General features: G+C 34.7%; 2 protein-coding genes across 2 annotated transcripts; one reads left to right on the top strand and one right to left on the bottom strand.

Annotated features, from left to right (window-relative positions):
- The first annotated feature begins 1,005 nt into the window (after positions 1 to 1,005).
- Positions 1,006 to 3,991, top strand: LOC141686712 (mechanosensitive ion channel protein 10-like). The gene is made up of 5 exons (XM_074491762.1): positions 1,006 to 2,523; positions 2,611 to 2,731; positions 2,892 to 3,185; positions 3,262 to 3,464; positions 3,555 to 3,991. The coding sequence occupies exons 1-5, from the start codon at positions 1,085 to 1,087 to the stop codon at positions 3,802 to 3,804; spliced, it is 2,307 nt and encodes a 768-aa protein (XP_074347863.1). The 5' UTR covers positions 1,006 to 1,084; the 3' UTR covers positions 3,805 to 3,991.
- Positions 3,992 to 4,386: 395 nt separating this feature from the next.
- On the bottom strand, positions 4,387 to 7,230 carry LOC141682481 (thermospermine synthase ACAULIS5). The gene is made up of 10 exons (XM_074487175.1): positions 6,951 to 7,230; positions 6,388 to 6,454; positions 6,198 to 6,292; positions 5,984 to 6,086; positions 5,681 to 5,769; positions 5,434 to 5,590; positions 5,274 to 5,349; positions 5,028 to 5,086; positions 4,803 to 4,939; positions 4,387 to 4,709 (listed from the first exon to the last, which is right to left on the bottom strand). The coding sequence occupies exons 1-10, from the start codon at positions 7,127 to 7,129 to the stop codon at positions 4,631 to 4,633; spliced, it is 1,041 nt and encodes a 346-aa protein (XP_074343276.1). The 5' UTR covers positions 7,130 to 7,230; the 3' UTR covers positions 4,387 to 4,630.
- Positions 7,231 to 16,429: the final 9,199 nt, after the last annotated feature.

Below are 16,429 nucleotides of genomic sequence, written 5' to 3'. Positions count from 1 at the left end.
GGCTAATAGAACTTATGGAATTGATTCCTATAAATATAAGAAATGTAGGCCATTTTTTGGGGTTACACACATATTTTCTCTACTAATGATCAAGTAGAAGCACTAGGTGAGATCGTTCGAGCATGTTCACGACTGAATAAGAATTATTCAGTCATTATATCTCGAGCACCTTGCAAATTTAGTACAAACACAACCTTACTTGCCACCGGATTCCGGCAAGTCGGACGTATACAGTTATTACGAATAGGCCTATAATCAGACCTAAATCTCAGCATATTTCCCGTTATTTCAGCGATTTTTTCCAAAAAGTATTGTACCATTTTCCTCTCACAACACAGTTCAAGATTTACACATGCAAGGTTCAAAAATCGAAGCCCATTTTCGAGATCCTATTTTTTCATCCGGATGAAGAGATAGGATAACATAAAAAAACGCAATAATTGGAAGTATCACATATATAAATTTGTGGAGCAGTTAGGATGGCTCCATTTCAACTTTTGGAAGTAACAAGTTTAATTTAAAATCTTCATTTTGAATTAAAAAAAAGTCAATAGTTAAAGTTAGTTGTTAGTTATGTACTAATAGATTTCGTGGAGCAGTTGGGTTTAGGAAGAGAGACTTGCCCCTAAATTTTTCGTAATTTAGTGATATCTCTCAAAAATATTAAAATTAAACCTAACATTGAATATATAAATAGTCAGATTTATTTTCCATTCCATTAATTTTTAGCACAGTTTAAAAAGCTTGTAATGTGTCAGTTAACACAACCTTAAAGTGGTACAATAATCTTGGTGTACTTGTGTGAAATATTTGTACATAGATCATATGTGTGTATGCAGTAATATTTTAATGGCATACTATATTGCATACTGCTAATGTGTACAAAATATGTGTATTAAATATAAATGGCCAGCTCAGGTAGTTCAAGATGTGATGCAGTTTATACTATTTAACTAGTCAAGTGCATTAATGTTTGTTTGTACTTCAGATTCTGTTAGTGGGTTCCCTGTAATCTGATCATTAACTAGAAAGTTACTTTTCTCTTTTTGGTTCAGTTTATGATCTTTGATTTGTTAAGGTTTCAATGGCTGCAAAAAATGGGGAAGTTAGTATGAGTGAGAGCAAGAAGAGTAGTGAAGTAGTTGTCATGATCTCTGGCCAAGAAAAAGATGTGAAGAACTCACCTCGTCGAGTTTCGGGTGATTCCCATTTTGATGCTGTGAAGTTTGCAGCAGTGGGGATTTCATCCCCTGAGATTGCTAGATATGCTCCAAGTCCCAACAGGCCTCCAAGAATTCCCACAAGTGAAGCAACTACACCGCGTAAATCGCTTGCCAGGTCAGTGTACTCAAAACCCCGGTCAAGATTTGGTGAACAGCCTATTCATGTCGATTCTTATATGCTAGAAGAAGATAGCTCGTTTATGCAAGGGTATTTAAAATCTAATGGTAACTCGCCTCTTAGAAATATGTCTGCTCAGGCCTCGCCTGTTACTAGAGCTGCTTCCACTCATACTTCATTTAAAGAAATGAATAGGGCTTCTTCGATCAATACTCCAAGGACGCCTTTGATGGCGTCTCCTGGAGGTGTTGGAGGAGTAGATGAGGATGAAGAGATTTATAAGAAAGTGAGTAATCGAAATAAGTTGAAGTATAAGAGGGTGAAAATTAAGGTTTTGATAGAATGGATAGTGTTTTTAGTGTTTTTGGGAAACTTGATTTCATGCTTGACTATTGATAGTTTGAAGCATAAGACATTTTGGGGCTTGGAGGTGTGGAAATGGTCTTTGCTTGTGATGGTTACTTTTTCTGGTATGTTATTTACTAATTGGGTAATGCATGTTGTGGTGTTGGTGATTGAATTGAACTTTTTGTTTAAGAAGAAAGTTTTATATTTCGTTCACAGTTTAAAGAAGAGTGCTCGGGTCTGTCTTTGGTTGACGCTGATTCTTATAACCTGGCTTTCGTTGTTCAACAATGGCGTCGATCGATCAGCCACTGCCACACGGGTTTTAGATTATATTACCTGGACAATTGTCTCTCTGCTCATTTGTTCATTCTTGTGGCTCTTCAAGACCTTGCTTCTCAAGTTGTTGGCTTCGTCCTTCCATGTAAACGCGTTCTTTGATAGAGTTCAAGAATCAATCTTCCATCAGTATGTTCTCCAGGTCCTATCTGGTCTTCCACTTCTGGAGTCAGCTGGGATGCTAGGAAGAACAAATAGTTCCAGTCATTTTAGTTTCCGGAGCACAAAGAAAGGTAAATCCTCAAAAGAAGGGAACAAAAAAGCTGTGATTGACATGAACAAGCTGTACCAGATGAAGCAAGAAAAAGTTTCTGCCTGGACGATGAAGCTGTTAGTGGACGTAATATCTAATTCAGGGTTGTCCACCATTTCCAGTTCCCTGGATGAAAGTGATTACTATGGCAACAATGAACAGGTTGATAAGGAGATAACTAATGAGATGGAAGCAATTGCAGCTGCCTATCACATATACAGGAATGTGGCTCAGCCTGGTTCCAAGTAAAAAAATCCGTCTTAGTACTATTTCTTACAACAATTCTCCCCCATCCGGAGTACTCAATTAAAGATTTTATGATATGTCTAAAGGTACATTGATGAACAAGACCTGCGGAGATTCATGCTTAGGGAGGAGGTCGATTTTGTGTTTCCACTGATAGATGTTGCTGAGACGGGACAGGTAGACAGGAAAGCTTTAACAGAATGGGTGGTAAGCAAATGATTAGCATGGACCTTCTATTATCTATTGAAAAGAACTATAGCTTTTCTGATTCAGTAGTTTAAAAGATCGTAAGGAACAACTCATCTGGATTACTGGTAATGCTGATAAAACTAATCAATCAAGATTTCAATCCTTGTCATTTATGCAGGTGAAGGTTTATAATGGTCGAAAAGCTCTAGCTCACGCATTAAACGACACTAAAACAGCTGTAAACCAATTAAATACCCTTGTTACGGTGCTGTTAATTGTAATCATTACTCTAGTCTGGCTACTTCTGGTGGAAATCGCGACAACAAAAGTACTACTCTTTCTTTCATCACAGCTTGTTGCAGCAGCCTTTTTGTTTGGTAACACTTGCAAAACTATATTTGAAGCTATCATATTTGTATTTGTGATGCATCCATTTGATGTCGGTGATCGCTGTGTCATAGATGGAGTACAGGTAACTACAGCTTGATGCTCTTTATTGCAATGTGTTGGAGTAACTGATTGATTGATCTGCCTGTGAATTTTGGCAGATGATAGTCGAAGAAATGAACATTTTAACGACTGTGTTTTTGAGATATGACATGGAGAAGATATACTATCCAAATTCGGTCTTAGCTACTAAGCCGATCAGCAATTTCTACAGAAGCCCGGATATGGGAGATTCACTGGAGTTCTCTATTGACTTCAGAACACCAGTAGAGAAGATTGGGTCTTTGAAGGATAAAGTTAAAAAGTACATTGTTCCCTTGGCCTTATCATACTACTACTAGTGCTTTTTCCGATTTCTTGTCACTTGTTCTCAGTATCCATTTATTCATTGCAGGTATTTAGAGAGAACTCCCCAGTACTGGTATCCCAACCACAATATGGTGGTGAAGGAGATTGAGAATGTGAACAAGATAAAGATGGCACTCTTTTTCAATCATACAATGAACTTCCAAGATTATGCGGAGAAGAACAGGCGAAGATCCGAACTGGTCATAGAAATGAAGAAGATATTTGATGACCTGAGCATCAAATATAATCTACTTTCACAGGAAGTTCAAGTTGTGAAGTCAGATGCAGCCAGATGATTTCTTCGTCTCATTCGTTCAAGTATGTATCCTTATGATCCAAACATAGATCATAAGCCCTTATGATCTTGTGTTGACCATCTCCAGTTTAACTTTAAAGAAAGATATGATCTTGTTCCTTTCATGAAGTCATTTGTTAGTTACAAATTAAAATGAGTACATTCAATTTGAAACAAGTCTGCTTGCAATGGCCATACAAAAATCAAAAGAAACAGACTAAAAGTACATTCCCACTGCTGCTCCCCTTCTCTCCGCCTGCTGCTGATCCTTTGAGTTGAACGAGCTCAAACCTTTGTCCGAACCCGACTTGTTTAATGAACTAGTCGAGTCGGGTTTGCTCGTGAGCTCAACAATTAAAAACATTAAAAATACAAAAAATAGCTAATTGTCAATATTTATATAATAAAAAAATATTTAGTAATTATTTATTTGGAATTATAAACGAGTTTGAGCCGAGTTTATAAATTCATGTACTTGGCTAATATCCGAGTTTGATTTTAGTTAATTTTGTAAAGTAATATCTCTAACTGGGATGGATGGGATAATTAAACTGTTCAAAGAAACTCTGTAAGTGAGACTTGATGGAGAAACCAACTTGATTTCATGACATTACATGGAAATGTTTTGGATGTAACACTGAATTGTATTAAACAAACTAGGAGAGCCCTGAGCATAATCACTGCAACCTAAAACCATATTCTTCTAACATGTTCTTCATACATTATACTTGTTTCATGAACTCTATTGACACTTCATTGAAATAACTTCTTGTCCCCGGATCTTTCTTTCTCTGTGCATCAGTCGTCTGAAAACCAAACTCCTGATTTTAAATGCAGTATGCCACTCCATGGCCAGGGATGAATCTCGCATTCTCCTCCGAGTAAACATGAGTTTCGTTCTTCAGCCTGTGAGAGATAAACGACCCCTTCTTAAGCACCGTTCCTTCCAAGAGGGAATGTGTCAAAGACATAAAAATATAAAAGGTTTTAGAAGCTTACGACTGGGAAATGGTCTTATTCAGGATGGTAGATGAATAGAGCATAGCACCATTTAAGTAGTCTAGTTCTCCCTTGATTCTTTCTTGAATTTTCTTGTCAATAATCGCAGCATCAACACATAATGGCTGATCCGAGGCCTGGATTAGTCGTAGATTGAAATCAGAGATGTGTATGTGGATGGTAATTACTAATCCATTCATAGGCAGAAACTTCATTTTTACTTACCATAACCCAGCCCCATGTATCCGCGAAAGATGGAACATGTGCTGTGTACACCATTACATCTGCACAGAGTATAATATTGTTACTAAACAATCTGCAGAAGGTTTAATACAGCTTAGTACATTAAGGAATTTTATCCGGTATGAATCTCAGAGCTATGTGTGCGATTAATAATCTCAACGTGAGATGTCGAGTGATTTATAAAACAAAAAATTAATAACTTTTAAGCAACAGAAAAGGGAAACATACATTTGAAGACCTGTCTAATTGTGTTGTATATAGATGAGAAGACCTCTTTGTGGGTGAACACTCCAGCAGGTCCAGCCTGTGCACACAGTGAAACAAAGTCTTGATATTGCTAATGTGTGATTAGTAAATTTAGAATTTACTATGCAAGGTAAATAATTACCTGAGTAACAAAAATGCCACTGTCATTAAGCTTAGGCTTCAGGATTTTCTCATAAAAAGACTTTGTGTAGAGTTGATAACAAGGCCCTCCTTCAACTGGATCTGCTAAGTCTCCTACTATTATGTCGAATTTTTCTTTACTTTCCTCTAGGCCAACCCTTTGATTATCAACATAATCCAAAGGTAATCATGAAGTTAGTTACTAATTTCATGTCATGTTGCTATTAAACAAAGAAACTGTAACTCACTTGGCATCATTAATCACAAGATCAAGTTTGCTGCTGGAGAAAGCTTCCTTGTTTGCACTTAAATGTCTACGGCAGAAATCAACAACTTCCTGCGATTCATTTGTGTAATTTAAGAATTACTCCTATAAACACACAAATACTACAAGGTTCGGATTCATGACATATTATTGTTCTAGCATATGTTACCGAGTTAGTTTTATGTGAATGCAGGAGGTTCATAAGTTCATTCACTTTACCGCTTTCCCAACAAATGTTTTAAAAAAATTCGCGGTAAGTATGCTGGTACAGAGCCCATGTACTTACCTCATCAATATCACACATGACCACTTTCTCAATTGATTTGTGCTTGAGTGCTTCTCTAACAGCAGACCCTTCACCACCTCCCATGATGAACATGCTCTTAGGACTGCAATTCATTTTAATTAGGATTTTCATTTTCTAATATACCTCATTTTCATATTATTGATTATTCTTTTCACTAGAGTTCTAGTTTAAATTGAAAACTAAAAACACTTACTTAGGGTGACATAAGAGGGAAGGATGGATTAAGCACTCATGATAAATGAACTCATCAATCTCTGCACTTTGCATCTTACCATCCAGCACCAAAACCTGCACTTAATCACTTGGTTAACTAAACAATTTGAATCTAATCAAGTTGAAGATTAATACTAATCTGAATTTAGTCACTTAATTCAACAACTCACCTTCCCAAAGCGCTTTGTATCCAGAAGAACTATGTCCTGGTACTCACTTCTTCCTCTGTGCAGCACACTGCATAGATAACACATTTTACATATTACTATGGTGAACATTGATTACATAAAAACTATAGCATCTCAAATTATTTAAACAGTAAATAAAATATAAGTTTTGTTTCGAAATGAGGAACAGTAAAAATCTCAGCATTCTAAAGCAAAATCACAGTAGTATCTAGATAGCAGAGTCTTCATATAAGCAAAATCGAAAATACATTTTTTAACTTATAAGTTACTTATAAGATATCTCAAACGAGATGTTCCTTTATTTCGAGAACAATATAAATAAATAGCATGCAAACTTGCAAAGGAGGTTAAGAACTTGCATGCACTGTGCTTTGTAGTTAAAATCAAATTTCAAAACTATCCGTTTTGTTTGATTTTACGTAATCAAATTAACCAAATTTTGACTGAACAACCCCATAGACCTTTCTCACGTCCACAAAAACAATTACTGAAACACAAGAACTCTTATCAACACAGAAAATAAATCAACAAGACATAAAAGACACCTGTTCAAAGCAAAAGACCACTTAAGATCCACATCAATCTCCTCTTCAAACCAAGATTCATGATTAATCACCGGATAACTCTCACGATTCATCATTAACAACCCCTCATTAATCTCATGATGCCCATTCATGTTGCAGAATCCATTTGAATACTGCAACAACTCAACAGCTTCTCCCATTATAAAGATAACAAGACTTGCAGAGAAAACAAAGGGTAACTAGATATATGAAAACGAGGTTGATGTGAAGAATAAAGAGTGTGTGCTAACTAACTGAGAGGCCAGGCCTATTTATAATATGAAAAGGCTACAGCTAGAGTACCAAATAAGGAGGAGGATATATGTATGTTTATCCAAAACTAATCCTCAAAAAACAATGAAAAGATTATGCATGATTATGTTACCCCCCGACAGCTCAACGTATTTCTTGTACTATTGTAATCACTTCCATCACCAAACTTATACCAGAATAATGTCCCCTTCCTCCCTCCTAGCACGCGCATCTTACCACCACTAATTACCAATATTATTATCTATTGTCGATTGTAATAAGCTTAACGTGAAAACAGCGAGAATAATTGTTCTTTTATAATTATTTTCATTGTTAGAAGTTATTCTTCACTATAGTATCTCCTCATTTTTCATAATGTATGGTCGTAGTGAGGGGCGGATCTAAAAAGTTACCCTTAATGAGACTCCGAATAAATTCCGGAAGTCATCTTTTTATTTTGTGAATTTTATGATTACACCTTAATATTTTTCATACGTTTTAATGGTACAAAAATTATTTATGGGGAACACGTGATGCTCCCCTGGTTGTAATTTATAAGTAACAGTTAAACTGTAAAAACAATGAGAACAATTATTCTTTATAGTAATTATTTTTGTTAAAAGGTCATTATTTAGCACAGTCTTTATTGTTTTTCATAAATACTTGTTCGATCACGGTTTATTGTCTTGTTCGAGTTTCTTGTCGTTAAAGTTAACCTAATTTCAACTGAAAATTAAAAATTACTCTTTCAATAGAAAAATCAAGCAAGTCAGATGAATCGGGACGGAGAGGGAGTGCTACATAAAGGCTGCTAAGTAGCCTATACTTTCACTGTCTTGTGCAATAATATGATTAATAGTTAATACTATCACGAAGGGGATAACAGAGTTGACCTTTTGTATTTAATCGAAGATAATTTGGTGAAAACAAAACTGTGCAAAGTTGTGATTCGTGTAGCATAATTTGGAAGAGCATGCGCAAAGCTGCTGATTAGCTGGACAGGGATATTTATTGTTTCTATCGATAAAGATACAACAAAGGCCAAAATCTCTCTTTATAAAATATTCAAAGTCATATGTATCAACTCGATCTACTTGATTTAGATTTTGTTTAGACTTAAGCTGCCATATTTTGTACTTCGACGAAGGCTTATGTAAAATGGGACAAAAATAATATATATCTAAGAGTTAAGTTTTTCGTTATTATGGATCATGTAAAATGAGACGGAGACGGAGACAGTATCTGCATAAGAGTTAGGATTATTTAAATTTTATGATATTTAGCTCGATTTCTATTACATACGTGTGCTTATGAATTGTGTTCTCTGTTATTAAAAATAGCTGATTTTTTAAAATTCACCGATAAATCACTCAAAAACCGGTCAAAAATATTTGTCCGATTTGACCGATTTTTGATAAATCACGGATAAATTATTTGATTTTTTAAAAATCGTCCTATAAATCTCAAATCAATTGCTCAAGTGAATAATTTCGATTTCTGAAATCTGTAACAGTAATTGTGTCACGTAATAAAATAGACAAAACTTGATAAACCTGCATAGAAAAAAACAATGAAGTGGAGGCGTGGATGTTGGTAGGGGTCCAAAGGGGGTTGTTACTTGGTGTTGTTAACACGCGGAGCATCAACATACTACCACGTCCGGGAAACAAGGCCATGCGAACCCCTCTTCCATTCCATTGTTGTTTCAACTATAATCACATCTTGTTTTCTACAAAAACAATACTTAACATCTCACATCGATCAGAACGAGAGTATTCGAGTCCTTTTCAACAACTAATATACTAAATTACTAGATTTTTTTGAACCAAGTGATGATTTATTATATCTGATATACATATGGTTGTGTCATGATACTGATATATTAACATGTACTCTTCTATCTCAAGATAAAAATTGTATTAATAATGTCGTGTATTTTTATGTTTCGTGTCGGGTGCAGACAAAAATCAAGGAGATGGAAGTAAAATGCAGGTTGGTTGCATATACATACATATACTAATGGTGGAACAAATTAATAATAAGATTGAAGTTTGTCTTGAAGCGTGCGGCGACACCACTAAATGTTACTACTATATCCACTTGTATTAACATTGCATAAATTTGTGGAGACTCCACTCCATACCATCCCACCACACTCTTTCGTTCGTATTCCATTATAAGAAAAACGGATATTTCTGATTATTACTGAATGGTCGGTATGACTTTTAAAATTGACTGAGTGGTTATTTAGGTCAAGGTTTTAATCGATCATTCTAATCGGTTGGTTGTAATCGATTTTAACCTTTATTTCTAACCATATAAATTCATTTTTGACCAAATTTAATGATTAGAAATGTGCGCTTTCTTTTAGTATTCATTTCATTTCGCTGCTCATTAACATATTACACATCAATTTCTTTTTTTCTCCACTTGCTAGCTCTAGCTCATGTATTAAATTTAGGTAAAACTTGACATGCACCCTTTCTAAGACAAAAAAAATAACCTATATATAGGTCCTGCCTACAGCAATAAAACAGCCGCAGCTACATGTACCATTAGATATGCTAGTTTTGGTTAGTTCCGGAAATATGCTAGTTTCGGTTGGTTCCGGAGTTTGGCTCGTATTCGTGTTTGTAAACGAGTAATTTATTAAAAATAAATTGGTAACACAATTCAGTTTAACATTTTAGTGGTCGGAATTTCAAATTTATAATATAGTGGCCAGCCGTTTATTTTATATTATAAAATTGTAGCTAGAAGTTACTTTTATTACCATTTATTCTAGAAAATTACTAGTTCTTGAACAAATTTTTCGAAAAGTAAAAATATCGTTCAGCATATCACAAGTTTAAAATTTCAACCACCAAAATACTAAATCGAATAAAATTCAACCTCTAATTTAGATGGTTAATTATCAAGTAGGTCACTTACTGCGTCAAATGTATCAGGTGAGTCACTGATTATAAAATTAGCTCAAATGAGTCAATCATTTAAAAATTTATATAAAAAATATTACTATATCATTAGTCCAAATTTTTAAAATTATTATATATTGAGTTTCACAAATTTTTTATGAATGATATTACATCCAAATGAAAGATTCCGATTCTAGTATTTTAGATAATATTTTTAGATTTTTAAACATTTATCTATTATTTATTTTATTTAAATCAAATAAAATAATCAAAAAATTAAAAATAAATAGTCGATAAAATATTAAAATATAACAGTATTATCTAAAATAGTGAAACTCGGAACCTTTTGTTTGGATGTAATATCATTCATAAAAAATGTGTCAAACTCGATATATAATATTTTTAATAATTTCGACTAACGATAGAGCGGTTTTTTTATACAAATTTTTAAATGAATGACTTATTTGAGTCAGTTTTATTATCAGTGACTCCCAAAAATAAATATTTAAATGAAAGGATAAAGAGAGGTCAGAGGTTAATTAAGTATCAAATCAAAGTTGAGTCTCGTGTTATAATCTTCGAATATAATTGTAAAGTTACATACCGTACAGTATTAGCCGGCAGTAAACACTAGCACGCATAGATTAAGACCGTTTCAAATATTAAACTGTAAAACGACACCGTTGAAAGGAAGTAAAAATATTATGTTATACGCAAACATAGATCAACAATATCTGCAATCAGGCATTATCTTGAAGAATTGAGAAGGTTGGATGAAGTTGCGAAAGTAAAGTGATGATGCATTGGGGGACAAAGCTACAAAGTTATATAGTGCATCGATCAATATTGTCTGCAATACTATGTTAAAGCGAAGCACGGACTAGGATTAAAATATTAATATTAGAATAATGTCACGCGAACCTCGACTAATACGATATGGAGACTCTAGTTCAATGACTTATAATTGTGATCTTAACTAGTGTCATGTTTAAATCGAATCTGGTGAGACTTTTTCAAGTGTTATCACGTACACCTCGACTAATATAATTTGCAGGTTCAGCAACTAACATAATAATCTACGATCATAATCTTAATTAGTGTCATGCTTAAATCAAATCTAATAAAATTTTCAAGTAAATTATTGAAATTCTGATCTCGACCAGTTAAGTTAATTGTAAATATTTATGATATTTTTAAGGGCGGCTTGTGGGATTTCAACTCCTTTATCACTATTTAAAAGTTATAAAATCACCACCATCTTTCTAACATATGCTACTTGTAGTGTCTCAGGAGTCAAACCTTTTCTATGCCTTTTCTATGATTCTCTTTCTTATAAAAGGCCATATATGTTCTTTAGAAAATCTTTTCAAAAACTAAGCTTTCTTAATAGATCAATTACAAAAATATATATATAAGTTTTTTCAAACATACTTATACTGTAAAAAGTATTTTCAAAAATACGATATGCAATATTTACAATTTCAGATGCAACTTTGAGCAATCTCATCTGTAACATTTGCAAACTCGTATATAACTTCGATCAAACTCTTCTGCACCCTCATCGATCGTATTTTTGTAAGAAACTTAAAAAACATGAGTTTTTTGATAAATTTCCAAAAAAAATATTACTTCCCTTGTCCCCTCAATTCTTTATATTAGGGGACGGGGGTTCGGCACGCACTTTAATACTCTTATTAAATGTAGTTGCATAATTTTTTATTTTTTTTTCTTCTAAATAAAAATATAATATTCAAACTTTTATATAAAAATAGAAAATTTTAAAATTAAATTACGAAAATATCCTTTATAGTTACCTTAAAATACGTGTCAAACATATAAAAAAACTGTAAATAAATGAGGGGCCGAGTTAGTATTTTGTTATGGAAGAGATATTAAGAATCAAGACTACAATTCTAATCTAGGAAAAATAAAGCATATAGGTAATTGCACACTTAAACAATTGCCAAACAATTGCATGACATCTCACACATAAACATGATCTAAACAACACATGCGCAGCTCAACATCAAAATAAAATAATGATTACAACTTAAGCATGCGGTCAACCCACGTAGAAACAATTTAATATACTTTGCAATAATTTTATATACTTATGGATTAAGCAAATATAATGACAGATGTTTAGTGCCTAATTTTAATTTTAGAGATAATTATAAATAGAAAAGTGGAAAGGAGTATTTTCTAGTGGCTTGCCGTCCGGTTGTCTGTTCTCGTAAGCATCTTTTAAATGATCTCTATTTTACGTGACATCTTATCTTATGATATTAAGATCTTTCAACTTAAACAAAATACAAGGGTAGATTTAAGATATTTTAATTATGTTGTTTTTTTAATCGGTAATAAAATTAATTTTTAGTGTGCGAACAACTGACGGATTTAAATGAAAGTGGATTTTAACAAAAAAAATTATAAATTTCTACTTTTAAATAAATTCTCTTCTTAATGACATGCAGCATTACCAATACAAAGTTACTAAAAGTTGGTTGTTACTATATTTTAATTCTTTTAATTTTAGTTTTTTTTTAAATGATACATGACCGTACTATATATTTAGATTGAAAAAGAATTATACTTATATATATATAATTAAATTTATCAAAATAGTTTCATTTGGATCCATGTCTAACCGCAAGTATTTTTTAGGATTCCCTTTTTTTTGACGAAATGCATAGGAATTTTTATTAACCATCTGCCACAATACAAAGCATAACCTCAATAGGTAAAGATCACCTATCGAAACTACGATCTAGTTATTTATATGATGCTCTAGTAAGAATATGAGCGACCATATTTACAGACCGTTTAATGAAGAACAAAGAAATTTTATTTGAATTCTGTAGATACCACCTACACTCCTTAATGATTGCACCCAAGTTAGATCTCATCTCTGTTTTACTTCTAATAGCTTGAATAATCACCAAGCAATTTGACTCCAACACTAATCGGGACCAGTTCATCCTATCAATCCAACTTAATGCTTCTTATGACGATTCGGCTGTTTTTTAGAGATATTGCACCATAGTGAAACTTCGACTCTGCTTGAATCAAAGTTCCCTCGAAGTCGTGAGAAACCTGGCCAAAACCAAAAGCCTCCATGTCTGCAAAGATAGCAGCATCTACTGTCACCTTGACTATATTCGATTTAGGCTTTACCCAAACGTGAGCTCCATCCCCTGCAAATTCAGGAGTAAGAGGAGCACTTGTTGATCTTCCTTGGGTTGCATTCCACTGTGCAATGTATTGATTAGCATCGGCTACTACTTTATAAACCTTAGGGTACTTCCGGTTTCAGACTAAGTCATTACACGCTCGCCACAGTGATCAACATAATGTAATTACTATGGAATCCTTCTTCTTATCAACACCAACCAAACTATTTTTTAGCCAGCTTAGAAAGTCATACATCCCAGTGACATAAATATTATGATTCAGGACTCGCCAACACTGAGAAGCAAACGGACAAGCTACCAACACATGCAAAATTGTTTCAAAATCAAACTTACCAATCGGACATGCATTCTGAACTATAATCTGTTTTTGTTGAAGTTCTGTTAACGTAGGAAGCGTATGAGTTAACGCTCTGCAGACTAGATTCAAAAATTTTGGAGGGGCTTTATTCTTTCAAATCCTGCTCCAAAGCGCATCATTATCTTCCACCCGCCAAGCACCTTTCTCAACCTGTAAAAACTTATACGTACTCTTTACAGAGTACACACCTGACTGCTCCATTTCCCGGTACAGAACGTCTTCCTACAAAACTTCTTCTACTGGTGTGTCAAGAATACACAATTGGTCTTTGACATTAAACACATCATGCACCACCTCAACGTCCCAGGCTTTTTTGTCCATGCAAAATAAAGACGTAACGTATCTATTTTCAATAGATTGCGAGACAGTAGTGATATATGGATCCCCTGTGTCCGCCAACCAAGGCTGCCCTATTATTTTAATACTACCACCTGAGCCTACTCTCCATCTCACCCCAGCTGCAACAATGTTCTTGGCCTCAAAAATACTTCTCCATATAAAACTAGGACTGTGACCCAGTGACGAGTTCAAAAAGTCTTTATCAGCAAAGCATCTAGCCTTATATAATTTCGAAACCAAACTCTCTAGGTTTGTAAGGAATCTCCAACCCTGTTTACCAAGTATAGCCAAATTATAATCTCTCAAACTAAGACCTCCAGTTGCTTTATGTTTCGTCATTCTCTCCCATGACATCTAATTTAAGCCTTTCCTAGATGACTGCAATCTCTGTCACCAAAACTTCGAAAGGCACTTCTCAATTTCTTTAGAAATGTCTAGAGGCAGTAGAAATACACTAATAGCATAAGAAGGAAGGGATTGAGAAACATATTTTATCAACACCTCTTTTCCTGACCTTGATATATATTTGCCATTCTAACTTTCGATCATTTCCTTAACCTTGTCTCTTATAAAGCCCAGAATAACTGACTTATTCCTCCCCAATATATTCGGTAAACCCAAATACTTACTTCAATAATTTGCCTCAATCATTCGTAAAGCCTGGCACACCCTCTCTTTGTTATATGTTATTACATTGGAGCTAAAGAAAACAGACGACTTATCAATATTAACTTTCTGACCGACACCTTCTCATATATGGACAACAACTCTAAGACTCTGTCTGCTTCCTTTGTATCTGCCTTACAGTACAAGTAACTATCGGCCGTAAACAACATATGGGACCCAATTGGTGCTTTCCTATAATTTTTAATACCATGAATCCACCGTCGGGTCTCATACTTACGTATTAATAAAGACAATCCCTCTGCATAAATAATAAATAGATAAGGGGAGAGCGGATCCCCTTGTCTAATTCCGCGACTTGGAAAAATAGGACCGATCTCATATTCACCATGAACCACATTATATGAGACAGTTGTTACAAATCCCAGCACCAATTGAACCCACCCCTCTTCAAAACCCATCCTTAATAAAATTCTCCTTAGGAAATCCCACTCAATACGATCATAGGCCTTACTCATATCTAACTTTAAAGCCATATACCTCTCCTTTCCTTTATTCTTTCTTTAAAGTAGTGCATGATCTCGTAAGATATCATAATATTATCTGATATTAACCTCCCCAGAACAAAAGCACTTTGCGTATCAGATACTACTTTATCAAGCAACTCCTTCAGGAGATTAGCAATAACTTCTGTCATTACTTTCATTAAATATTATACAAGGATATAGGTCTCAAGTCACCAACCACCATCAGATTGTTCTTCTTAGGAATGAGCACTATATTAGTTTCATTAATACCTTCAATAAGATTGCCCGTAAGAAAAAAACCTCTAACCAATTTCACCACATCCCTACCTACTACAGACCAGTGTTTCTGGAAAAACGCCGGGGTCATTCCATGAGGCCCCGGGGCTTTATCCGGATGCATTTGAAAGATCGTATGTTTAACATCTTCTTCTGTGACAGCTTTCATGAGCTCTCTGTTTTGCTCAGCCGAGATTGACCTAGTAACACAATCGATCACTTCTTCCCCTTGCATCTGTTCAGTGGTAAAAAGCTTTTGAAAGTAGTCATTGGTTAAACTTGGTAACCCATCCTCCCATGTTCGCCATTCTCCAGAATTATTTTTCAACTTATGAATCTGATTTTTCCGTCTACGAGTGTTGCTCGAAGCATGAAAGTACTTTGTATTTTTGTCTCCCGATTGTAGCCATAACTATTTAGACCTTTGCATTCCCGAATACGTTTACTAAAACACTCTGTAATTTCCCGTCCCCACACATGACACATCCAACTGCTCTCCACAATTCTGCACTTTCTGCAAGATATTATCGTTAGTGATTGACTCCTAGCTATCTTTTACCACCTGAAAACAAAGTGGCTCTTTCATCCATGCATTCTCGAATCTAAAGCGTCTCTTTCCCTTTCTCATATCCTTCTTCTTAGGCTCAAGGAAAATTGGGCTATGATCTGAGGGTGATCCCTCCATATTGTACAGTTTTACTAATGAAAAAAGTTGTAGCCAAGTTGCGTCAACCAAACTCCTGTCCAACCTTATTTCAACCCAATGATTAGTATTCCTACCTCGCTCCCAAGTAAACTGGTGCCCCACTATATCTAAGTCTTGAAGACCCGTGTCAACCAGCACTTCACTGAATCCATCCACCAACCAACGACGGTAAGTTGCCCCTCCCCTTTTTTCATTCTGAGCGACGATATTATTCAAATCTCCAACAACACACCACGGGAGATTCGAATCTCTTGCCAAGTTTCTAAGTAAGTC

This window comes from Apium graveolens, chromosome 9, assembly GCF_009905375.1.
Source record: "Apium graveolens cultivar Ventura chromosome 9, ASM990537v1, whole genome shotgun sequence".
NCBI lineage: Eukaryota > Viridiplantae > Streptophyta > Magnoliopsida > Apiales > Apiaceae > Apium > Apium graveolens.
The sequence above is the reverse complement of the archived record's forward strand: the minus strand, read 5'-3'. Positions and strand labels throughout refer to the sequence as shown.

Excerpts from the sequence above, each read along its gene's own strand:
- LOC141682481 (XM_074487175.1), bottom strand. The coding sequence starts at position 7,129 with ATGGGAGAAGCTGTTGAGTTGTTGCAGTATTCAAATGGATTCTGCAAC. Across the intron at positions 6,087-6,197 it reads TCCCTCTTATGTCACCCTAA|TCCTAAGAGCATGTTCATCA; the intron begins GTAAGTGTTTTT and ends AATGAATTGCAG. Across the intron at positions 5,591-5,680 it reads CTTGTGATTAATGATGCCAA|GGTTGGCCTAGAGGAAAGTA; the intron begins GTGAGTTACAGT and ends TGATAATCAAAG.
- LOC141686712 (XM_074491762.1), top strand. The coding sequence starts at position 1,085 with ATGGCTGCAAAAAATGGGGAAGTTAGTATGAGTGAGAGCAAGAAGAGT. Across the intron at positions 2,524-2,610 it reads GTGGCTCAGCCTGGTTCCAA|GTACATTGATGAACAAGACC; the intron begins GTAAAAAAATCC and ends ATATGTCTAAAG. Across the intron at positions 2,732-2,891 it reads AAGCTTTAACAGAATGGGTG|GTGAAGGTTTATAATGGTCG; the intron begins GTAAGCAAATGA and ends TCATTTATGCAG.